Source organism: Erythranthe guttata, chromosome 6, assembly GCF_056151865.1.
Source record: "Erythranthe guttata isolate IM_541 chromosome 6, IM_541, whole genome shotgun sequence".
NCBI classification, from domain to species: Eukaryota; Viridiplantae; Streptophyta; class Magnoliopsida; order Lamiales; family Phrymaceae; genus Erythranthe; species Erythranthe guttata.
This window is the reverse complement of record NC_142538.1, coordinates 12,080,537-12,106,456: the sequence shown is the minus strand read 5'-3', so window position 1 is coordinate 12,106,456 and position 25,920 is coordinate 12,080,537. Positions and strand designations below refer to the sequence as shown.

The window sequence follows — 25,920 nt, the reverse complement described above, 5'->3', positions numbered from 1 at the left end:
TTCGTGTGTTGATACCATGTATATATAATAGAGTTAATTGCACATAACCCCCTGTGTAATTTTGAATTGCTGAAAAAACACTCGTGTTAAAAAAATTAGCAAAGAACCCCCTGTGTTGTGATTTACAAAGCACACTGTCCCTTTTTCCGAAATTGGTCGTTGACTTACATGAAATGACCGAACTACCCTTAATATTTTTTAATAATATTTGTATTTTAAATAAACAAAATGCAAACAGAAATATACTAAATAAAAAAAATCAACACACACAATCTTCTCCACCCATCCACCGCAACCCCCCTCCACAGACCTCTGCCGCCGCACCAGCTGCTCATCCGATTTAACACACACAAATTCACCCACTTTCACTTTAATTTCTCATTCCTAGGTTTCTTAATTTATCAAATATCTGCGCCGGCTGCACAGCTCCCTCGCCCGCCTCCACCGCATCCTTGCCGTCGTCCACCGCTCTTCCCATCGCTTCTCTTTCCACCCCTCCTACGACCACGCAACCGTCCGCTGCCTCTTCCTCGTTTTACTTGACGAACTCTTTCCCTCTCCCCAAACAAACTTCTTCATTTTGAAAACTAATTAAAAATATTCGTTTGAGATCTCGATTTAACAGAATGTCGAGGGAGAAGATTTAGTGCGGTGTATTGCGATTCCTGATAATATGGATATTTGTATAGCTGCAGATGCGGTCCAAATCTTCTGAAATGGTGTGGCGAAGACGATTGTTTTGGGTCCGGAAAGAAAAGGCTGAATCTTGAGTTTGAAGAGGGCATTTCTGAAAGTACTAGGGACTGAATTGAAAAAAATTGAAAACTTCATTCAGGGCATATGAAAATTTTAGGGTGAATTTGTGAATTCCGAAATTTCTAATTTAAAGGGTACTTGGGTCTTTTCAAGTCCAAAAACACACGCCTAGTCGCACAAACCGCGATTGTATCCCACGCCGGACTCGCAGGGACTTTATTGCAATTGATTAATTTTCATAGGGGGGTTTGTGCTAATTTTTTTAACACAGGTGGTTTTTCTGCAATTCAGGATTACACAAGGGTGGTCCTTGCAAAAAACCCATATATAATATGAGGTTTGAGTTGGTGTAGAACTAGGACAAACATTATATTATAGAATACAATTAGCAAGTGATTTTTATTTTAATTTTTTTATGATAAAAAGACACCTAATGTCTAATGAGATTGGAGTAGTGGATTAAAAGGGAGATTTGACATGTTTAATTTTAAATAAATTACTAAATTATTAGTTGAAACTTGAAAATATTTGTGTTCTGTGCATACTAGTATAATGTAATTTACAGGTGGGCCCCACATTAACGTGGGAGCCCTACGTTGAAATTTAAGTTGCCTATTGGTTGGGCAGTCCTGTGTACAGTACGCCCCTCTAATTAGTAAAACTTGAATCTTGAAATGCAACTTTAGAGTAGGGCTGGGACTGGGTTGGCTTTTATCCACCAACCGATTCATTACCGACCATATTTTTAGGCGGATAATCAATTTTTAACCGACCCATTGGATCGGGTCGAAAATTTCAACCAACCCATCTATAATGGGTCGGTTGGTGGTTTCTAATATTATCAAAAGTTGGTTAACCGATAATTATCGGTTATCCAACTATACTATTAAAATTTTATTAAAAATATAAAATAAAGCCCGTGTTTTCTTAAGTGGTTATTAAATTATCAAAATAATTAGTATTTTAAATTTTAAAACAATCAACAAAGGAAAAAAAATTGACCTAAATTTTCCACCAGTTTCTTTATGCCAAAACTTAAACAAAAGCCCACAAAACTCTACTAAATCTCTTGTGTATGTTTGAAATTACTTTGAATTTCCTAATTATATTTTTTCCGTAAATTGTTATTAATTATTTTGAACTGATAAATGACGATCGCACCGTGACATTACGCAAAATGTGGATATTTTTACTCCAAATTTTGAATTTTTTTTAAGTGAACTAGGTGCGGGTATAAACCATCAACCGACCCATTTCGGAACCAAATATTTGGTTGCCAACCATCAACCGACCCACAAAGGTTGGGTCGGCAACGGTTTTCAAATTTTAGCAACAATGGTTTGACGGATGGGTCGGTTCTTAGGCTGGTAATCGACCGATCCAACCCAGTCCCAGCCCTACTTTAGAGCAGCTTCAGCTAGGGGTGAGAAAAAAAAACGAGAAACCGAAAAATCGAACCAAAAAACGAAAAAACCGAGCCGATATGTACCGTCCCGTCTAAAAACCGCATACACGGTAAATTTTTGTTTAAAAATCGAAAATATCGGTTTGTGTATGGAGAATAAAATACTGAACCGATTTATACAAATTGATGTCATTTTGATGTATAATATAAATACTTACCCTAGCGTGCGTCTATCTTTCGAGCGCCTCCATGTGACATGTTTTTCTATTAATTAATTTTGTTTGTGATGTGTTTTTTATTAGTTAATTTTCGGTTGTTATTCGTTAATTTTTCAAATAAATATAATGAAACTCCAAATATATCAGTTTTATGCCGAACCGATTCTAACAAATAGACGAAATCGAAACCGAAAATAAACCAAATTGATACTGAAACCGTTAACCGAAAACCGAAAACCGAAAAACCGATTAACACCGAACCGAAAAAACCCGACATATTTGGTTTTTAAAATATGAAAAACTGATATTATCGGTACGTGTTTGGTTTATTGGAAAAACCAAGCCATACCAACCCGTGCACACCCCTAACTTCAGCAGCTGTTATAAAATTTGTCACTTTATATCAAATTGTACACAATGAACAGTGTTTTAGCACACTAATTTTTCTGACTCACTTCAAGAGTGGTCGTTTATATTTTAACAAATCACTTTAAAACATCACTTTTGACATACTACTCATTACAATATGTTTTTATGTATAATTATTATATTTTATTATTATCTGTTTGCCATTTCACAATTTTGGTCTTTCAAATTTGAAGAGTGGAATTTAAAATATACCAAGTGTCGAATGTCCAAGAGATGTGTTATATGCTAAATTTTAGCAAATTTTACAACTGTTGATAAAAAAATAGAGCTCCAACAGTTGTACTTATACATGAAGATACAACCAAAGAGAAACAAATAGTAATATTAATTGTACACTATATGCAATTGATAAAAAACTGAAGGAAATTGTTCCCCTCCTGTGGTTTTCCATTTTCAATCAATTAAACCTTTCTGTACTATGTATGTAAGGTTTGTCAAAAAATTGAGAGAAGATAAAATTTGAAAAAAACCAAGGCCAGGAATATTCCTTTGGAAAAGTATAACCTAGTGGTTGTTGTTTTCATCAATACTTGTTGTATCTTCTATAATATTGCACTCTATTGCTGAAGAAGAATTGGAAGGATCTGAAGTCTGAAAGGAAATATCTTCACTCTTACGAGCCTGAAGTCCCGTATACCGAGCCAGATCAATCCATTGCTGCAGATATTACGAAACATAATCGTTCAGTTGTTGCTACTAATTAATTGCATATAAATTACAACAAAGAATAGTCATATGCTAATAAATTTTTCGACTTAACATTTGATCATGCACGTATGAAAAATGAGGATGCAATAGAAAATTCATACGACTTGATATAGTCCAAGTCCTCGTAATTTTAAAATGGAATGCGGTTATGTTTTCTAACCTGGGTTCCCCAGTATGAGTTTATTGTTCGAGAGACGAAGGAGATCATATTTACAAGCAATATCTGGTCCGAGAATTCCTCTGAAATCCGATGCTCCACTATTCCCGCAATTACCTATGCATGAAGAAAGAATACGAAATATAATTAATTCCCTTGATCTTTTATAAAAATGAAAGAAGATGGTATATATATATGATTTAAAACGAAGCCAACGAAACCTGATAACGAAGATTTGCTGATGTTCCAAGGAAGGAGGCATAGACCAATGCTGTTTTGAGTATAGGCGATCGTTTGTACCCTTTCGTTGTAGCAGGGCTTGGACTTAGAATCCCACGTATTGCGTATAGCAAATTGGAGGAAGCTACGGCCCCGATGCTGGATATAAATCCAACGCCACCCAATTTAAGACCGCCCACAATTACAGATGCAATTCTATGATTCAAATTCCAATCCTTCCCGGCAAGATTTTTCTGAAATGCATTGTCGGGGATCGACCCCAAAAGACCCTTTACAGCTTCTAGACTGCCAGGTGGATTAACGTCGTCGATTATCGGGAGGAATGACAATGTGATGCGATCTCTTGTGTATCATAAGATTTCTTTACTGAACGTAAGAAAACTATTCTTTATTATTTCTCTTTGCATAATAAACCCTAGCACAAGACGACTATTTAAATATAAGAAAACCCTAGAATCCTAATCTAACTAGAAAAGATAATTACCTAAACTAATAAAATACTTAATAATTCTCCTAACCTAAACACACGGCTATTATATAATAAACCTAACAAACTATTCTAATTAATTAATAATAAAATACTAACTAATAATTAAATAATATATTAAATAATAAATCCCAACATTCCACCCCGCTTGAAATGAACCTTGTCCTCAAGGTTCTGCCCAATAATCGTCTCTCTTTTCTATGTTTCCATCTATGCTTGACACCATCGAATTTCTTTCCGATTGAATCCGAAAAACATGATGAAAAATCGAGCTTTTTTCCAAACATGAGTCCATCTGCCCGAACGAAATTTCTCAATCTCTTACCCGATAAATCAACCTTCGTCTCAATTGTCTTTTCAAGTTTCGTCTTCCTTACATTCACCGTAACTTTTTCTTCGACCGTCTTTATAGAATCTGGCTCACTCACAATCACAAGCACTTCTTCGTTTCCTTTCTCCGGGAAGTCGTGGCATCCTTCCACTATATTTTTTAATTCTTTGTCCTCCTCCTCTCCCTTCGGCGATAGGCTCGGCAGCGGCGGCGGCGGTGGCTCTTTGAAAAATTCATCGTCATCCTCTTCCTCTTCGTCTGGCAATAGGCTCGACAGCGGCAGCGGTGGCGTTGGCGGTGATGGGCGGCGGTCCGTTCGGCTTTTGTGATGGCGTTGACGTCGTCCTTGACTTTGTTCGAGTAATTTCTGAAAATCGATCCGTAATTTCTCTACGGATTTTTCCAATCGCTCCAACCGTCTTGTTTCTGACATCATGATTTCACAAAGTTTTGATGTGATCTCAACTTTGCTCCAGCGTAGCTTTGATATAATCGCTGCCTTGCTAACGAAGCGTTGGTGTTAATCGCAACTTCGCTCTGATACCAATTGATGCGATCTCTTGTGTATCATAAGATTTCTTTACTGAACGTAAGAAAACTATTCTTTATTATTTCTCTTTGCATAATAAACCCTAGCACAAGACGACTATTTAAATATAAGAAAACCCTAGAATCCTAATCTAACTAGAAAAGATAATTACCTAAACTAATAAAATACTTAATAATTCTCCTAACCTAAACACACGGCTATTATATAATAAACCTAACAAACTATTCTAATTAATTAATAATAAAATACTAACTAATAATTAAATAATATATTAAATAATAAATCCCAACACAATGTTGGTGCTGGAAGCCATACGGTGAAGAAATCGACAACTATACCCCTCAATGAATCTGTAATAACATAGTCAAGCTCTTCGAAGAAATTCTCTTTACGCTTCTCGTACTGAGCGACGAGCGTGGTTGTAATTGATATAGCTTCTTCTATTGCTAATCTGTTCAGAAATTTTGGATCTGCCAATAATCTCTCTCTGAAACCCTGTGCATTAATTAACATGACAAGACAAACCTCGATAAAATTTGCCTAGAAAGATTATTCTGAAACTAATTAAGACAATTTGTTTTTTGTTTACCTGGAAACGGTGAGTCAATTCCGAGATAACAGGGTATTGCTCAAGATCAAAGAAGTTTTGTAGTACTTCTGGTGATACCAAACCAAGATCTAGGCCATTCTGAATGTCCTGATAAGCACATGACATGAGGTGAGATGATTAATTACGAAAATCTCCCTTTGATCAATGTTTGACCGTTTAAATTCACATAAAATATGTTTGTCTGTTTTACCCCCAGAGTTATTTGAAAAAAAAGGGTAAATTACGAGAATCCACCTGAAGTAAGGTCTAAATACGAAAATTCGCTTGCTTTTAAGAAAATTCCTCTTATGTTTGCGTGATTACGAAAATCTCCAGAAGGTATGTTGCCTTCTTACACAATTCCTCTACAGACTATGGTGTTAATATTGAAAGAATCTTTTTGCTTATATTGAATATTCTTCTGAAAATTGAATTATTAAAAATATTTATAATATAATGTAAGAAATACGAGAATTTCCAAAATATGTAAAAACGATTTTATTCAATATAAAGTAATAAAAATTTAAGCAAAAAAATTACAAAACAAATAAAAATATATAATATTACAAGATATGTTTAATAATTTTTATATAATTTTCCTATATATATTTTCTATTTTTAATAATTATAAAAATGAAGAAATACATAATGGTTTAAAAATTAAAAATAACTACGTTTTTTTTTAATATTTTACGATTTACCCCTAAGTAATTAATATGCTTACAATGTGACACATGCTAAAGGGCAAAAATGATATTTTTAGAGGAATGTTCCATTGAATAAAAAAGATTCCGTCAAAAGTAACACCATCGGGACTGTGTAACGTCACATACCTCATAGGAAATTTCATAATTACGTGGATTTTCGTAATTAAACCTTACCTCAAGGGGTTCTCGTAATTTACCCATATTTTGATGAAATGAGGCATATATAAAAACTGGAAAAGAAGTTGTATTAGAAAGAAACCTGGGGCAGGGCTTCTCTCTTTCTGCCAGCAGCATTCATGACACGAGCAATTTCAGCACGGTCGAAGCAATTTCTACTGCAAGGCCTGGCTGCAGAGTAACACAAGAAATCTGCAACCGGAACTTCACCCTCCCTTCTTATGTATTGCCTTTCAGGGTCAAGTAATATCACCACTTGATTTTTCTTCTGAATCTTTCTTGAAATTCTTGCAGGCAGACCAGTTCCTCTTGACCCGTAAGTCACATGGCTAGCACCCGTAATTACTACCAGCATGCCGTTAGTGGAGTTGGAGGCACCATTATTTGTGACTGTCAATGCTTGTAAGATGATCTGGGACATTGTATATTCCTCAACTACCCTTGCTTGTATTGAAAGGTAGGATGAGCTAATTGGCCCGTTTATTGTGTCGATAGAAGAAGATGACGATAGTCTCCTCGATATTGAAGGGAATCCTGAGATGAAGCCTGAACCAGCTGGTGGAGCATATTTCTTACGTTCAGCTTTCGATAGACCATGTACACCTTCTGCTTGAACTGTTCGTAATACCTACCCAACCAATATATATATATTATTTACTTGACTTGCCTTATCAATGCATGAGACGGCTTATATAAGTGATCAATGTAGAACAAGGCGTAACCAGAAATTAACAATGTCAACTTCTTAAAGACTAATATTATTAAATATAATAAATAAGTGTACTTCCGCATTAATCTCCAAGAGATCTTCAATCATGTTCTGTTTTGAAAATTTAGCTTTTTCGTCAAATATATATGGTTAAAGTCCTGAAAGCATTAATTATAGTTGCAAGAGAAATCAGATGAGTGAAGTAAGTAAGTACCTCAAGTGGCAAACCACAAGCAATGAGGCGTACCCCATTGTCACGGCAATAAGTTAACAGAGTCTCGTACTCTTGCCAACGTTGAGCTGGCCAATGGCTTACGAAAGACTTTAGTGCCTCGCTCTCAATTCTGTCATGCCATTCAATAAACTTGATTTCAAATCTTTTAATAGTACAAATAAAATGCTGATTCCAAGTTCAAACACCAATATCAAATTCAAAACTTTTCAAGTAATTAAGATGTAAATAAGAAATAAAACCTTCGATCCATAAAACGATTAAGCTGGTCCTGTAAATTACAAGGAAAAGCTTCGAAAGCCAAAGATAAAGGGCGGTCGGCTTCGACACATCTCTTCCTCAAATTCTTGACGATTTCAAGCTCCAATTCTTTGTCGTCGCGGGTGGGCACCTGCTCGGCCTCACCCAAATACACAATCCGCGCATTCATCATTTTTTCCCAAACCCTCCTCTTGTCCTTTCCCAATGCCATCGGCTCCCCTATAACCGTCGCGTCATATATCCTCCAATTAATTACCTCCTCCTGAGGCTGAGGCGTAGGTCGCCGAGCTGTTGCTTCTTCCTCCTGAGGCGGAGGCGGCGGCTGAGGTTGAGGCTGCCTCTCCTCCGCCTTGGCCACCGCCGAACGGAGTGCATACGCTCCAACAGCAAAGAGGGGAGTAAAAATCACATCTCGCCGCTTCGCAACATGTGTCTCGCCTGAATGTTCCGGTACACGGCGGCAGTAAATAACGGCCGGTGTGCTGACGTGGCGGGGGCAATGGCCGTATTGTTTCTTGGGTATTAGATGAAAGCCCGGTGGTTTAACGATTAAAGCGTGGGCCTTCATTTCTAATGTGCCCAGTTAATTTTGTTTATCCAGTGAGGTGGGTGCTACTGCATGCTCCATTTTTTTTTGGGAGACCAATCGGAGAAGAGGATTTGTTTTCAGCCATGGAAAATAAAATGTTCAATTTTCTGTGATTTTGTTACGTGGAAGATATATTTGATTAAATTTAGTGGATTTGAGTAGTTTGACTTAGTGGCGCGAAAATGTTCAACATCGCCCATGCTTTGGCGTCTTGTACCCACTTGTAAGATTCTTTTAATATATATCTTGATTTTTTTCATGAATTAACTTTTGGTTGGTTATGTTTGGCTAGATTTTACTTTTCGTTTTCGTTGTTTCAAATTGGACACAATATATATCGGTTTTTATTTACAAATATCTAGGTTTCAAATACAATTCAGTCATCGTGCATTTACTTTAATCCTACCTTCGAAATGTCTCGAATACCCTTCATTAAAAGACGTTGCATTTTGTTTTTCTTCTACATTCAGACTATACTCGTAACCAAATACTATATATTCCAACTTTCAATTAATTATCCGTATACCCAAACACCACAATCTAAAGTTTTTTTCCAAATTTTCACACCCATTTCTCTTTCTTCTTCTTTTTCTTCGTTTTTTCTGCTACTGTATTTTTTTTCTCTAATTTCTCATTTTTCTTCTTATTTTCTCACACCCACGAAGACTGAAAGAATATGGGTCACAATCAAACCATCACGAACTAACAGGACTTGCACAAGAAGCACTTAGTCGTCGAGGTTTATTGTCTCCAAGAGAAAAGTAACGAACAATGCATGTCAAGAAAAGATAATAAAAAAAGTTGGATTCTTCAAATTATTTATGTTTTTTATGCTTTGGGTTTTTGGCTAATGTCCTCACTACACCATTAGCGCATTCGTAGATTTATTTTAACGTATACGTTAACTTTTACAAACGGAACATGTTGCACATCGTAACGTGTTCTACTACACACAAAAACTTATTACTGTAGCAAATCATTGTTTATTTGCAAATGCACAAACGTAAAAAAAAAAAAAAAAATAACAATACAAAGAATAAAAAATTAATCAGATAGTGAGTGATACGGGCCACTTCGGCCAAATCAAACAAATACGAAGTAAGGGAAGACCAAACCTCGCCCGAGGCGAGATATCGAGCCCTAAAGGATGTGACAAGTCGCATTTGGAGATACGGCTATTTGATAAAGACATTTGAGCGGGATAGGTTTTCAGAAGACCCAAATCAAGTTAGGGCCCAAGAAACAAAACTGTCTGTTAAATAGCTGTTAGAGACTGTAATTTAGCATCCAATACAGTAATATTACTTCAAATATTTTTTTCAAGAAAAAACAAAATTTCAAAAAAGAAAAAAAAATCAATTAACAGTTAAAATACGGGTAATTGGCACTTTGCGCCGTTGAATTACATAAGTATGGCACTTTGCACCCTTAAATTGAAAAAAATAGCACTTTGCACCCTACAATTGCAAATTCCTTGGCACTTTGCACCCTCTTACACTTTTTGACTGAAAAAATGATTGGCAACCGTTTTAGTGGGTTCCATGCGAGGCAGATTTGTCTTTTTACATGTATTATGATTCATTGGAAGTAACTCTCGTCGGAATTATTAACGTAGTTGAAATTGCAGATGTAGTTCAACATTATTTCAGGTACTGAGCTGAAAATAGGACTTGGAAATAACTCTCGTCGGAATTATCAACGAAGTTGAAATTGAAGATGTAATTCAACGTCATTTCACATACTGAGCTGAAAATAGGACCGTTCCAATCTTATGATGCACTGACTCCCATTTGGACCGAGCTCAAGGGAGAACATACATGGGTCAGAATCGTCCAGATTTTTCCATGATGTAAGAAGCTGCTTTCTTTTTGGGTTATTTTGTTGTAAGCCATTTTCCCACCGGGCAACCATGCGTCTTTTGGGTTATCGAGACTCTCCCATATAAAGGGTTGGGAACAATTTGACGGGTTTGAACCCGACCCATTTCTCAGTTCGAGGAGCGCGGCGGCAACGGCGCTGGAATTGTTCGGAGTTTTTACACCGGTGGACCAAATATGGTATTTTGACTCCTTCAACAGGACTAAATTTCCGTCGACAATCGTGAGATGGGCGTAGTTTTTGTCGAAAATTGGGGTTACTCACCCAGACTACGGTTTGTTTGTTGACTTTTTTGTTGATTCCCATGTAGTGTTTTGAAGAATTACCTGGTGAGAAGAATTCGAGCTCGAAGTTCCCGCCGAAAGAAATGATGGTTTGGTAGTCAGAGATCGTGTCCGCAGCTAAGGAGCACAAGTTCATGAGGAAGAAACATAGGAGGAAGACGAGATGAATCATAGTAATAATGGCTGCCCTTTTTCAACTCCCATTAAACCAGTTGACAATCATTTTTCTAGCAAAAAAATGCAAGAGGGTGCAAAGTGCCAAGCTATTTACAGTTGCAAAGTGTTATTGTTTCAATTTAAGGGTGCAAAGTGCCAATGACCCGTCTCCGACAGGTAAGTAACTGCTGGAGACAGTAATTTAGTAGCCAAGACAATAATATTAATTAAAATATTTTTTTTAAGAAAAAACAAAATTATAAAAAAAAAAATCAATGCCAGAGACTCGACAGTCACCAGCAGTTGACCTACCGGAAAAAAATTCAGAAAAAAAAATCAAAATAATAGAAAAAAAAAAAAGTCAACACCAACGGTCAACGGTGGCTGACCGACGGTCTCCGGTGGTGGCGGATCAAAATTGAAATTAGAGTTAAATTGGCAATTGAGCTAAATTGGGATGTAAATCGTGAAATTGGAGTTGAATTGGATTTCAATGAATTGAGGATAATTTTGGTATATATAAAATAATTTTCTTTATTTACAAATAAATTTGAATGAACTGGATTTATAACAAAAAAAAGTTGGATGTACTTCTTTTAATTAAGTACCTTTGTCATGAGCCTATTAGGCATTAAAAGTTGTACGAATAACATTTTATAACGAATAACATTTTATAACCAACTCTGCCAAAGAAAGCGAAAGGATGGGCAAGGCCACGGAACCAATTCAACAAGATTTACATCCATAACAACTGGCACTTGCGCATACATACACAAATACGAGTAACACAACACGAGTCTTATACACAAATCATTTTTCCTAATTTTCATTTTCGTATAAGTAACTTGTAGTGTTATACTATTTGCAAGTTAGACTAATGTCACTCATATCCAAATGCATGTCAAACGTTAAGCTGCCAAGGCTAACAGGTCAATGACATATGCATAAACCAATACTGAAGATCATTATAATCTACTCGATTCACACTTGTACGACATCATCGAGCAACAAATACAATCATCTAAATCCGTGTCCTACACTTGTTCCTAAGTTCTCACTGCACTCTCTCATAATGGCACAAGACACTTATTTCTAAGTTAAATGAATAAATGTACAAAAACAAAAAGAAACGAACAGAAAATCACTTTTATCACCTCTTCTAGAGTAGTAAATGACAAGCTATTGTATAGCACTGGTTGTACAACCACTACTATACTTTTTTATTGAGATCCATGTATAGGTACTAAATTCTCTTCGGTAAACAAGTAAAAAGGCCAACTCAACCTCCTAAGTCTATTTACGAGCGTTTGTACCATTGTGGTGGAACTTTTGCACTGAACTCAAGATTCATAACCAACCAATCTGCTTATATTATTTTCTGTACAAATGGAATAGTCCTTATATAACTGCTAGTTTCTCTATTTACAGTACTTCGATTATTTAAGTCTCTACTCATAATTTTGTTAACGTATCAATTTGTCTGCTTACTTCTAATTAATTAAAACTAAATTAAATTAAATACAAAACAAAAGAATAAATCATACATAGATACATAATAATATGACATCAAATACATACAAAAACAAACATCGTACTCCTTCCTTCCCATTGTATTTGTCGTTTTAGGCTAATACACACGTATTAAGAAAACTAATAAATGTGCATACATTTTAGGAAAAACCTAATAAAATTATTAAAACACCCCACATGATTTGAAATAAACAAAATTCTCCAAAACGCCAAATAATATGGGAAGTAGGGAGTAACAAATAGTTAAGTAACAAATTTTGACCATTGGATTTTAAAAACTAATTTATTTTTATTGAAATCGTTAATTAACTAACAGGCTGGAAACACCAGATCTTCAACCAGATCTCCAACATGTCCACAGACAAGGTAACTCCAGCATGCTTATACTAGCCCATTAATCTGATTAAACAGTCAGTTGAACACGGGCTATTTTTGGTCGAACACGACCTAGAGTTTTGTCTAAGTCATCTTCGTTCTTAGATGTTCTCCAGCAGTCAGAATGAGGGATCTAGAGTTGATGAATAATCTTTAATCTTTATGACACTACACATAAAAAGAAGTGATAATTCACGTTTTTTATGCTGTGTTATCAATCGTACTATGTTTTTTGGTGATCTAATTTTTAACTGTGTGTCATAATACTTTTCACTTTTATGTTTACGTTGCATTGTTAATTAGAATACACTATTTTGTAAATTATTCAACTCAAACTCGCGTTACTACATATTTGTTCCTGTTTGATTATATTCTTATTAAATACATTACTTTACTAAGTCAAGTTAAAAATATTATTTAAGTACATAACTGTATTAATATGTCAACAAATTATAAGATAGTAAATGGAAAGATGTAGGGGTTGGTGAATATAGAGACATTATTTTTGAGTCAAAATATGAAATAGATGCTAGGTATTTTAGTTTTGATGTAAAAGTTGCATCTTTCTAGTGCAAAAGCTCTTAATTTCAGTGTAAAGGGCTAAAATAGACATGTGAGAGTTCACGCATTGTACACAGCATCCTACACCACATTGATGGAATGCAAGGCAGAACTAATTTCGGGAGGAGAAAAGATAACACAACAAAATGTCTGTGAGTAACTCGACGACACGCAACTTAGAACAAGGAACAAACATTGACAAAGTATTCAATTACAATCTGGATACTGAACCTAATGTAGAACATAAAGTAGCTACGTAAACATGCTCATAATCCATAAACGATTTTTAGCCTAATTCCACCGACGAAAAAGATATTACAATTCAACAAAATGTAACTCAATTAAATTTGAAAATCTTTACTAGTACATTACCTTTTGGGTGGTTTTCCACAGCAGATTGGAGGGGATCCAACTCAGACACGTGTTGCAACGCCAGGCGCAGCAGTGGCGGCGGAGGAGGCGGCACCACCAAGGAAGGATAGAAAGCCAGAATTGGCAGGCTCCTGATCATCCAAAAACAAATCCTCGGGCACGCGGAAGGAGCCATGGGCGCAAACCACAGCAAGGCCCACAAGCAAAGCCGAGATGAGCAGTGATCCAACGCTAGTGAGGAACACCACAACTATTGTGGACAGCACCAGAATCCCCAACATCTCCCGATCCGAAAAGGTGCGTCCGCCAATCACGAGGGGCTGATCAGAGGGGCGGAATAAGTAGAGGAAAAGCCACGCCGCGAGCAGAGATAGTAGAACGAGGAGGGAAAATGGGTGAGTGAGGAGAGAGAGAGCGAGAGAGAGGGCGAGAAGGGAGACGTAGTTGACGCGGAAATAGGAGAAGTTTTTGCGGATGCGGGAGGCGGCTTCGGAGAGTGTGTCGGGGCGAGAGAAGGAGGAGCGGTCGATTAGCTCCAGCCATGGGCGGCGCTGAGAGAGACCGTTGCGGACGGTGGCGTTCAGACGGGATATGAAGGCGCGGAAGGCTGGGGTGGCGATTGGCGGCTGAGATTCAGATTGGGGGTTCGAAATCGGTAGCGTCGCCGGAGAGGCCATTGCTGATTTAGAGAGAGAAAATTGCCCTACGATTGATTATTGGCCTCTGGGATTCAATTCTCACTCTCGCCCTCAGATTTTAATTTTTGGGGCGTTTAGTAATAAGTACTCAAGCCACTAATAAATAGAAGGGCTAAATAAAATAACGTCTATGTACTATGGACTTTGAATCATATACCTTCTATACTACACATAAATACAAAAATTCTCTCTGCTGTTATATTTTTTCCCAAATCTGACGAAAATACCACTGCTAAGACTATAAATGGTTTGTTTGAGCCATTTTTCACTATATTTTTTAACATTTTCAGTCAATTTACTTAGGAAATTTTGATTTTTTTTTCCAAAACATTTAATTGCTTAGATTTATTTTTTAATTTTCTAAGTAAAACCTTTTATTTTTGTCATTTAGAAATTCTTCATTTTTTCTTAAATGTGTTCCGGTAGTTCAAATTAGGGGTGTAAACGAGCCGAGCCGACTCGTGAGCTCGAAGAGCCGGCTCGTAAAAAGCTCGAACTCGAACTCGAGATTTTCGAGCTCGAGCTCGAGCTCGCGAGCTCGAGCTTTCTGATGAGCCGAGCTCGAGCCGGTTTTCAGTTGTTCATGAGCTCGCGAGCCGGCTCGCGAGCCGGATTTATTATTATTTTTTTATTATTTTTTTTATTTTTTATATGTTATTTTTATTTAAATAATGTATAATAATGTAAAATATTATAGAAATAAATACAAATATTAAAAATATATATAATTACAATTTAGTTTTTATTTTTTATTTTTTTAAATAATTTTTAATAATAAAATAATAATTAAAAAAATATTTAAAAAAAAAAAAAAAAAAAAAAAAAAAAAAAAGACAATGGGCTCGAGCTCGAGCTCGACACAACTGACACGAGCTCGAGCTCGAGCCAAAAAAAGAGGAGCTCGCGAGCTCGAGCTCGAGCTCGAGCTCGACAAAATAAACTCGAGCTCGAGCTCGAGCCAGCCAAAAGAGGCGAGCTCGGCTCGAGCTCGGCTCGTTTACACCCCTAGTTCAAATTCTCAACAATAATAGGATTGTAAAGATTTTTTTAATCTTAGGATGTTTGAAATACCGGAAGACATTTAAGAAAAAAAACGAAGAAACTCAAAACAACAAAAATAAAAGGTTTTATTTAGAAAATTAAAAAAAAAATCTAAGCAATTAGATGTTCTGGAGAAAAAAATCTAAATACCAAAATTCCCCACGTAAAATTGACTGAAAATGGTAAAATATATAGTAGAACAAACTATATAAATATATTTTTATTTTGTTATTTTTTTTATTTTGTTTGATTTGTTGACGTAATTGTTTTGAACAATTACATTAATTTACCGTCAACAAATCAAACAAAATAAAAAAAATAACAAAAAATAAAAAATAACAATATTACGTTAATTTACTGTCAACGGCAGAACAATTACATAAATGTATTGTCAATGGCAGTACAATTACGTTAATTAACTGTCATTGACATTATAATTACGATAATTTACTGTCAGTGACAGCACAATTACGGTCAATGTTTAGCGGCGGACGTAAAAAAAAATAAAGATGTTTGGTTGGAGACTTATGCACATATATATATATATATATATATATATATATATATATATATATATATATATATATATATATATATATATATATATATATATATATATATATATATATATATATATATATATATATATATATATATATATATATATGCTTGAGTGGGGTATTTTTGTCATATTTTGAAAAAAAATGAAATGTGAGAGGGAATTTTTGTATTTATGTGTAGTACATGGTGGGTATATGATACAAAGTTCATAGTACATAGGTGTTTTTGTATTTAACCCTAAATAGAACTAAGATGTTGTTTGCAAAAGTTTTTATAAATAGATTATGAGCTTTTATTTGTTCGTGTTTTTAGATGTCTGCAAAGCAAGTTTTCTTAAAATAAGTTGATTTAAACTATAATATTAAAAATACTCATGTATCTGTTTTTTCTATTTTAGTTGATTTTCCAGCTAATTTGCAAATACCGAAAACTTTTAGAAATAATCACTTAGGTGGTGTTTGTAAATGCTTTTATAAATAGATTTTTCGGCACATAATCTGTTTTTAGGTGTTTGCAAAACAAACTTTTGCTTTTGTTTCTCTTAAAATAATTGTTTTAAGCTATAATATATTTTAAGGGGTTTTTTTGCATAAGTCCCCAACCAAGCATGTTTATTATTCTAGGTTTAGGGGCTATATCTCTTTCACTAATAAGCCAATTCCTTTAATATTTACTAGATTTTTAGCCCGTGCGATGCACGAGAATGAAGTAAAATTAATACAAAGTAAAGTTCAATGTAAATGACAAAATTAAAGTTTCAATTCATTTTGATATTTTGCTATATTGATTATAATTCCCCATCCATAAACTTTTTTTGCCATATTTATTAATTGAACTTTATATTTATTATGTAATATGGGTTGTATATTTATCTTATCTCAGTTTATGTTGAAGTTTGACCGAATCTTTTTCTTTATCACCCATAACGGGCTTCAGTAAATTTATTGTAAATCAATGATGCCATTAAATCTCAAGAGTTTATGAGGAACAACTTTACTTTTATTAATAAGATAAGAACCAAATATTTTTGTAAACAATTAAATAATTTTTCCATCAAATTAATATTAAGTAAAAATGACAATTTTGGTGAGAAAAAATACGTAAATTTGGGGCGAAAAAGTCTGGATACTTAACGGATTTTATTAAACTTGATTATATTTAATATATTAAAACAATAAAATTGATTAATTAAATAAATGACAATTATAATTTATAACTATCAAATGAGTGGGAAAATTTTCATAGGGTTTAGCAGGAACAACCTTACCTTTATTAATAAGAGAACAACTTTACTTTTATCAATAAGTTTTATAATCATAGTCGAGTTTATTAAATAGTAATTGGAACAATTAAATATATTTACTTGTCCTTGTAGTCCAACACTTCCTTCAAATCCGGATTGATCAATAAGTTTGACACATTCAGAGCATTCGATGAACCCGTTTTTCCTAATTTTATGTGGGTGTGAAATGATGCAAATGGAACCATAAGAGACGAAGTCCACCAAGAGCCACTAAGCTTGCCAAGCGGACCAATCACAAGGCTTAGAGCCAAGCGTTTCAAGGAAGTATTATATGGGCTGATTCAAGAAGAAGTTGAGATGGCAAATAATTGGAGGCCCAACATGAGTTCAAATCCATGTACAAGCCCATTCACAATTCAAATGGACCCAAATCAGATTGAAGGGAAGTCAATCACAAAGATATCAGTTGTGGAAGGATCTAATTGAAGTAATCACGTTCTCAAGGCTTTGGAGAGTCTTTCACTTGTGCAATTTCAGCCTTAGAATATCAATATTCTGATTTAGATGTTTCCTTAATTTAGAATCAATAATTGTCAATTAGATTGGCTGATTTGTGGCTAATTTGATTGGATAGTTAATAATTCCTTGTTCTTAGTTTATTTCCATAGATTAGAGAATATTGAACCCTATATAAAGGGGCTAAGTTGTATGTTTCAGCAATCAATTCAGAAATCATTTTGTGAGGCAATAGTATTCTTCTTTCTATCTTGAAAGACCTTTTGAACTTATCAAGCTATCTTGTGGCGTTCAAACAATCAGACTTATCATCAAGATTCTTGAATCCATCTTGAACTCTTGGTGTGGCGTCTTCGTATCCATTGTAATCTTGGTTCGTGATTTACTAATCATTGGGTCAAGGTTCGACAAACTTGTTTCTTTGGGGGGTCTTGGGGTTCCAAAACCATATATTGTTATTGGGTTTCGTCACATGTTGGCGTAGTTCATATCATGAAATAATCAACAATATAATCTTACAAAATAAAATAAAACAATTATGGCTGATCTAGGGTTCAGGGTTAAAAAATACCTTAATAAGTCTTGGTCCTAAAAAAATGAAGGATGACCACAATAGGTCCATTGTGATCATCTTTGAGAAGATATGCATCCATTCTTTCGGCAAAAGGTTCCCACAAAGTGCATCTAATAGTATTTTTCCTGAAAATTAAGTAAATTGTTATGAATAACATTAAGAGATCATCACACAACGATCTATATTTTAAATACTCTAAATCTTGGACGACAATCTCCAAAAGCTTGCTTTTCTTGTCCTTGTCCTTTATACTGATCTCCTTTATAGGGTTTTTCTCAACCACATGGCCAATTATATCTGCAACATTAAATAAATTAGCAAGTCAGAGGAAAACACATCAAAATTTAATGATATAATCAATATAAAATTAGTAGACTAATATGAGTAGTTACATACCAAACAGTAAACTCTCATCCACGTTCTGTTTGATTGTGTCAAACGTAGCAAACTGAAAATGGGTTGATGGAATCTTATCGACTGATGTTTTGATAACTTTTGTGCATCCCATAAAGTTCAGTCTAAACATATGTGTTGTTGCTCTGAAGCCACCATTTGAATCAACCACAAAGAAATTCTTTACAAATATAGCTGGTTCCTTCTTTTATCAACTCTTGATACCTACAAATGAGCATCTTTTTTATGCTAGCATGAATCCGCACACCCTGAGATAAATGTCAGACGGATAATTATGTTTTGAATACTCGAAACATAAATATATAAAAAATAAACATAAAAAAAATATAAAAGCACATTCACCTCCTCGTCAATAAAAACCATTTCGATGCCAGCATTCTCTTTCGGATTCCACTTATCTAGTACGAACCACAGACGTATGACCCGAACCAATATTTTCCAATCAGTCTTTTTGCCCGAAACAATTTCGTGAATGCAGGACCTGCTCGTAACCATGTTTGCTATTTTTGATAAAGAACACAAAAAAATATTACAAAAAAGAATTAAATTATTATAAAGAACACAAAAAAAAAATGGAATTAAATTGTGATAAAGAACACAAAAAATATTAAAAAAAAAAAGAAGAAGGAATTAATCTAATACTTTAGAAGAATCAGACAAAGAAAGAGGAATTGTACATTAATTCGGCAAAAAATATAAAAAAAAAAAAGAATTGTATTCTGATAAACAATACAAAAAAATGTTAAAAAAATATTGAATCTAAATTATCCGACGAATGGAGATCATATGATATCTAGCGTAGTAGAACGATCTCTGCCCCTATTGTTTTTAGAATGGAGAAAAATAAAAAAAATTGAACAAATTAAATGATACATAGGGTTTTTGGAAAACTCGAGATATATAAACATTAACAAACTCATCATATCCTGTTACTTCTGCGATTAATCGACAAATCACACAAAACTGACATAGGATTTTTGGAAAACTCCAGATATATAAACATTTACACAATCATCATATCCCGTTTCGACAAATCACACAAAACTGAGAAAAAATGGATGAAATTTATTGGATCGAATGAAATCCAGAAAATTTGAGATTGAAGAGATTCCAAAAATAATAAAGAGGTGGTAGGTTGATGAACAAACTTACCTGTTGACTAATGGAGTTAATTTTTGCAAAGAGAAAGATACCTACAGAGAAGTGGGAAAATGATATAAATAGGCGTTTAAGAAAGACATAGGAGAGGCGGGTGTACAGAGAAGAGGTGGAGAAAGATAAGTATCATATGAGATATGTATGCATAGTTAGGTTTGGGGAGAAAAATATGAGAAAAGAAGTAGGAGAGGCGGGTAGGATTTTAGAGAGATGTAGATTTGGGGTAGAAATCTGGAGAAAGAGAACTTGACTTGAAGAAGAATATATAGATTCGGTGTGAAGAAAAGATTTGGATAATTCGGAGTATGAAGAGTCGTGAAGATGAAGTGGAGTGGGTGGAGCACAAATCGCCGTGGGATTAGTTATGTGTGGCTGGATTTGCGCAGATTTTGGCGGAGTTGGTTGGGGTTGGCCGGATCCGGTGGTGGTGGTCGAATAAGGATGGTGGGTTGCCAAATTTGGGGAAGAAGAAATTGTGAGATAATGAAAGGGGAAAAAAAATCTCACACAAAAATGAAGAATATGGATATAGATGCTAGATTTGTAAAGAAGAAAACAAAAAAAAAAAAAAAAAAGGGAAAAAGAACCGTGAAAGAGATGAAGTGCAGAGGAGAGAGATGAAAAGTAGGGGTCATGGGGAAGAAGAGGTAAAACAATAAACAACAATAAATATTAGACACAGGTAAAGTTTAGAACTAATTAAATGAAAATTGAAATAATAAAATAATAAAAGTAAGAAATAAACAATAAAAGTAAAATAATTAAATGACAACAAATAAAAGTAAAAATAATTAAATGACAACAAATAAAAGTAAAAATTATTAAATGACAAATATAGCCATAAAATGAGCGGGAAAAAAAACCCTAGGGTTTCAACAGAACAACCTTACTTTTATTAATAAGATTATAAATAAAAGAAACATTCATGTATATGTCAATATTACTCTCAATTCTTTATACTCAATTCTTAATTGTAACCCCAATTTAATCAATTTTGTCCACAAAAATCCGATTTTGACCACAAAAATTCAATTTTGACTTTTTTTTGGAGCATACTTTAATATGCTCCAATTTCATCCTTAACTTAATTTAATCACAATTTGACCCCAAATTTCACAAATTATTCAATTTTGACCCAAAAAAAATTTTTTTGCCGCCGGATTCCGGCGTTGACTTTTCAAAAAAAAAAAATTCTTTTTTATTTTTTTTTTCTTACGGATTTTTTCATCGGTTTCCGGCGTTGACTTTTTTTTTTTTTTTTTGCTTTTTTCTTTTTTTCTTTTGTTTTCTTCCGGATTTTTTCGCCGGTTTCCGGCGGTCTCCGGCGTTGACTTTTTCTTAGTGTTTTTTTAAGTTTTTTTTTTGTTTGGTTTTTTTTTTTTTTTACGTCCGCCGCTAAACGTTGACCGTAATTGTGCTGTCACTGACTGTAAATTAACGTAATTATACTGTCAATGACATTTAATTAACGTAATTGTACTGCCGTTGACAATACATTTATGTAATTGTGCTGCCGTTGACAGTAAATTAATGTAACATTATTATTTTTTATTGTTTGTTGTTTTTTTTTTTATTTTGTTTGATTTGTTGACAAGTCAACGTAATTATATTACTGTCGTTGACAGTAAAATAACTATAAACACAATAATACTGTCAACAACATCAATATTATTATTTTTTTGGGTTTTTTGTTTTGTTTGAGTTATTCACGGAGTAACGTAATAATATTACTGTCTATATTGTAATATTACTGTAAACACAATAATATTACTGTGGTTGACGGTAATATTACTGTTGTTATAGTAATATTGCTGTCAACCACATCAATATTATTATTTTGTTTGGATTTTTTGTTTGTTTGTGTTATTCATGGAGTAACGTAATAATATTACTGTCTATTATTGTAATATTACTGTGGTTGACGGTAATATTACTGTTGTTATAATAATATTACTGTCACTCACAATAATATTAATTCTTTTGGTTTTTTATTATGTGTACATTTGTTGAACGGTCAACATAGTAATATTACTCTATTACACAATAATAATGAGTTTTGTTGTGTTCATATTACTGTGCTATAGATTAATATAGCAATATTACTGTGTTAAACTGTAGTTTAGTTCAATTTTACTGTGTTTAACAGTAATATAGTTAATATTACTGTCAATCACAACAATATTGCTGTTTAAACGAAAAAAAAGGTTACAGAAAGAAAGAAAAGAAGAAAAAAAAAATCGAAAAAGTCAACGCCGGAGACCGGCGTTGACCGGTTAATGCCGGAAACCGACGAAAAAATCCGGAAGAAAAAAAAATAAAAAATTGAAAAGTCAACGCCGGAATCCGGCGGGAAAAAAAAATTTAAAAAAAAAAGGTTTTGGGTCAAAATTGAATAATTTGTGAAATTTGGGGTCAAATTGAGGTTAAATAAAGTTAAGGATGAAATTGGAGCATATTAAAGTATGAGGGGTTATTTTAGCCCTTTACAAAAATCTGGACCATGTGTGAACTTATTGGTAAAGGAGTTTTTTATCTAGATCTCTTTATAAATAAGTACCCATTGATGGGCTTATTTGTAAAGACCCCATATTTTAAAGGGGCAATTTGCTATAGGTCCCTCTATAAAAGATTATATGTGTAAAAATCCATCTAATAAAATCTAATTTTCAGCATATTTTGTTATTAATATGTGTCAAAAGTACCCCTGACAATATATGGAAAAATAAATTTTCAAAATAAAATCCCCTATTTTTCTCCCCATTTCGTTTGACCTAACTGTTACCAAATCTGACAACGGCGACTGTGAATCCGAAAATTCGAATTCCACATCTCTGAAAAATCGATCTATTCAATAGCAAAACCTCTCCAAAATCTGTGATGCCTTCCATAGGTTGCGTTGTCGAAGCGTTTGCAATTTACAAGGTCATTTGTTGTTTGATTTGCTGAACAAGTTTGCCCCCCTTTCTGTTCGTGATTTTCCAATTGTTTGTTGTTTGAAGACATCAGCTGGTGTTTCTGCTTGGAATTTATACAATGGACAAAACACAATTAAATATGTGTAAGCAATGATTCTATAAACTGTTTGTATGATTAGTGTGTGCATTTTGAATTTTTTTTGTTCAGCATTTGCATGTTGTTTTTTTTTTTTTTCAATTTTGCTGTTTTTTATTTTATTTTGCATTTTGCTGGTTTGCAATTTATTTCGAATAATTCGATACTAATTTGAGAATTTTTTTTTTCCATGAGGATAATGACTTTGAATCCCCAAAATCAAACAATTGAGGGGTTCGTTAATGTTATAACTTTGGTTATGTTGATTCTAAAACAAAATGTAGTTGCATTTTAAATTACAATTTTGAAGGTTTGTTTGATGTTAGTCTGAGTTTTTATGTGATTTTTTTACATTGAGTTTGCATTTTGCTCTTTAAAGTTTGTCACTTTGATGATGTATTTTGCGATTTTGTGGCTGATTTTTGGTACTTATGTAATCTAAATTCTGATTTTTTTGGCTAATTTTGAGTAGTGTTGTTAGTTATTTGCAAATGATGTTTGCTATTTTCAAGTACCATTTTTATTCGACAAATTCATGCGTCTTTTACTTACATATGATGTTTTTATTTGTAGTTTGCATTTTACAAGTTTTGTATAAACTTGCACAAGTTGTTAGTTGTTTGATACTTTGCAATAACATTGTTTGGATAATTTCATAGTTCTAATTTGTTTTTTTTTTCTTTTCCAACAGTCAAGCCAAGTAAAAGGAAACAAGTCACTAAATCATCAAAAAGGAAAAAAAAAATCAACTCAGACTGTAGTCGAGACTCAAGAACAACCAACCGTTACAAAAAGAACAACCGATTCCACAATATTGTTCAAACCTCGTTTTGTAATCCTGTGTATTACAGTTTGCAATTTCAGTTTACGTTTGTTGATAAAAGGTTTCATCTTTTACATCACCTTGCAAAATGCAAGTTTAAATTTGCAAAAGAAAATGATTGTTGTGCTATTGCATTTATGCAGTATTATTTTATCTCATACTAATGCAAATCGCATATTTATGTTTGGCATTTTAATGTTTGCAATTATTCATGGTGCAGTTCGCTATTTACAAATTGATATAACAGTAATACAGAATTAACAAAGAAAAAAGAAACACCATTCTAAAATTTGCTGTTTGTTTATCATTTCTTTTGTATTTAGCATTTTGTTGTTTTATGCAATTTGCATTTTCCTGTTACAACTTACAACTTGGAAAAATATAAAAATTAGTGGATAAGATAATTGAATATTTAAAGATATTATTAAGTAAAAATATGCAAATAAATGTCTATGATGAAGTTATACCAAATAATATAACAAGTAAATACCATATTACAACAATTTTGTAACGTTAAATATATGTGTTTTCAAATTCATTTTGTTGTTTGATGTTTGTTGTTTGTTGTTTCGAAGCAAATTAATAATAAATGCAAACATAAATTATAGAGAGAGATAAATATGTAAGTGAGAGAGGAAGAGTCGTGAGAGGGTGAGAGAGAGATAAAGATATGTAGATAGGAGAGAGGAGAGAGAGGAGAGAGAGATAAATGCATGTGAGAGAGAGAAAGATATGTAGAGAGGAGAGAGGGGAGAGAAAAAATGAGAGTGATTTGTGGGTTTATTTTCTTATTTTCTAAAATAATATTTTCATATAAATATTAGTTGAGGATATTTGTGTCCATATACAACAAGTTTTATTTAATTTATATTAATTTTAATAGGCAAGGGATCTACACCTATATTCATTTAATCATTTGGATCTCTATCTATATAAGTTTAAAATTAGGGGTGTCTAGCAACTTTTTCCTATTTTAAAAGCACTCATGTACCTGTTTTTTCCTATTTTAGTAGATTTTCTAGATAATTTGCAGACACCCCCAACTTTTAGAAATAATCACTTAATTTCATCTTAGGTGGTGTTTGCAAAAACATATTTAAAACACAAGTTAGTGATTGTGAGTTAAGTTGATATTAAGTGTTTAATTCTAAAAGTTGGGGGTGTTTGCAAAAAATCTGAAAAATCAATTTAAACAGAAAAAGCAGGTACATAGGTGCTTTTAAAATTATAGCCTAAAACAACTTATTTTTAGAGAAGCAAAAGGAAAATTCGGTTTTGGAAACACCTAAAAACAGATTATGTGGAAAAAAAAAGCTCATAATTTATTTTTAAAAGCTTTTGCAAACACCACCTTAACTCACAATCACCAACTTCTGCTTTTAAATAAGCTTTTGCAAACACCACCTTAATCCCAACTTAACTCACAACCATTGAATTCTACTTTTAAGCAGTGTTCTAAAAATCAGCCGAGGCGGCCGATTAATCGATCTCCGAGGCGGAGGCGGTCCGAGGCGGTTAAACCTTTAAGGCGGGTCAAACTTCAGTGCAAAAAACGGTTAAACATCGGTTTTTTTTTTTAATACTTCAAAATAAAAGTTGGGATTTTAATTTAAAAAAAAATAAGTTTATGTTTTATTTTGTTTATGCTAACTGTTATTGTTAAAGAACTAATGATTTATGTCAGGAATGTTCAAGAATAAATGTAAATTCAAAAACGTTGCCTTTTTATTTATATTTTATAAGGATATTTATGTATTATGATCTTATTATTATTAAACTTTTATTATGTTATTAGTATATATGCATGATGGAGAGATAACTATGTTTAAATATCTTTTTATGTATGTTTTGAGTATTTATAAATAATATCTGAAAATATATTATATTAAATTTTAAAAACCGATTTATTTCCGAGTTACCACCGATTAATCACCGACGCACCGATTAATCGTGAGTCGGTCCTTGACCGCCTCTGACCCGATTACCGCTTTTTACAACCTTGTTTTTAAGTAAGCTTTTGCAAACACCACTTAAGACCACCCCCAAAATTCATCATTTATGAGGCCCCTAGTATTTTTTTTACACCATTTTCTTACATAAATCAACATATATTCATTTTCATATTTAAACCTCATTCAAT

The 25,920-nt window shown here is 33.5% G+C and overlaps 2 protein-coding genes across 2 annotated transcripts; both read right to left on the bottom strand.

Annotated features, from left to right (window-relative positions):
* Positions 1 to 3,009: 3,009 nt before the first annotated feature.
* LOC105951164 (protein RETICULATA-RELATED 6, chloroplastic) lies at positions 3,010 to 8,625 on the bottom strand. Its single transcript, XM_088819861.1, has 8 exons — positions 7,938 to 8,625; positions 7,678 to 7,807; positions 6,837 to 7,382; positions 5,871 to 5,978; positions 5,579 to 5,776; positions 3,895 to 4,245; positions 3,677 to 3,790; positions 3,010 to 3,465 (listed from the first exon to the last, which is right to left on the bottom strand). Exons 1-8 carry the CDS (start codon positions 8,522 to 8,524, stop codon positions 3,313 to 3,315), a joined length of 2,187 nt encoding a protein of 728 aa, XP_088675987.1. The 5' UTR covers positions 8,525 to 8,625; the 3' UTR covers positions 3,010 to 3,312.
* A 4,838-nt stretch (positions 8,626 to 13,463) lies between these two features.
* Positions 13,464 to 14,476, bottom strand: LOC105951163 (PRA1 family protein B3). Its single transcript, XM_012974553.2, has one exon. It carries the CDS (start codon positions 14,376 to 14,378, stop codon positions 13,743 to 13,745), a length of 636 nt encoding a protein of 211 aa, XP_012830007.2. The 5' UTR covers positions 14,379 to 14,476; the 3' UTR covers positions 13,464 to 13,742.
* Positions 14,477 to 25,920: the final 11,444 nt, after the last annotated feature.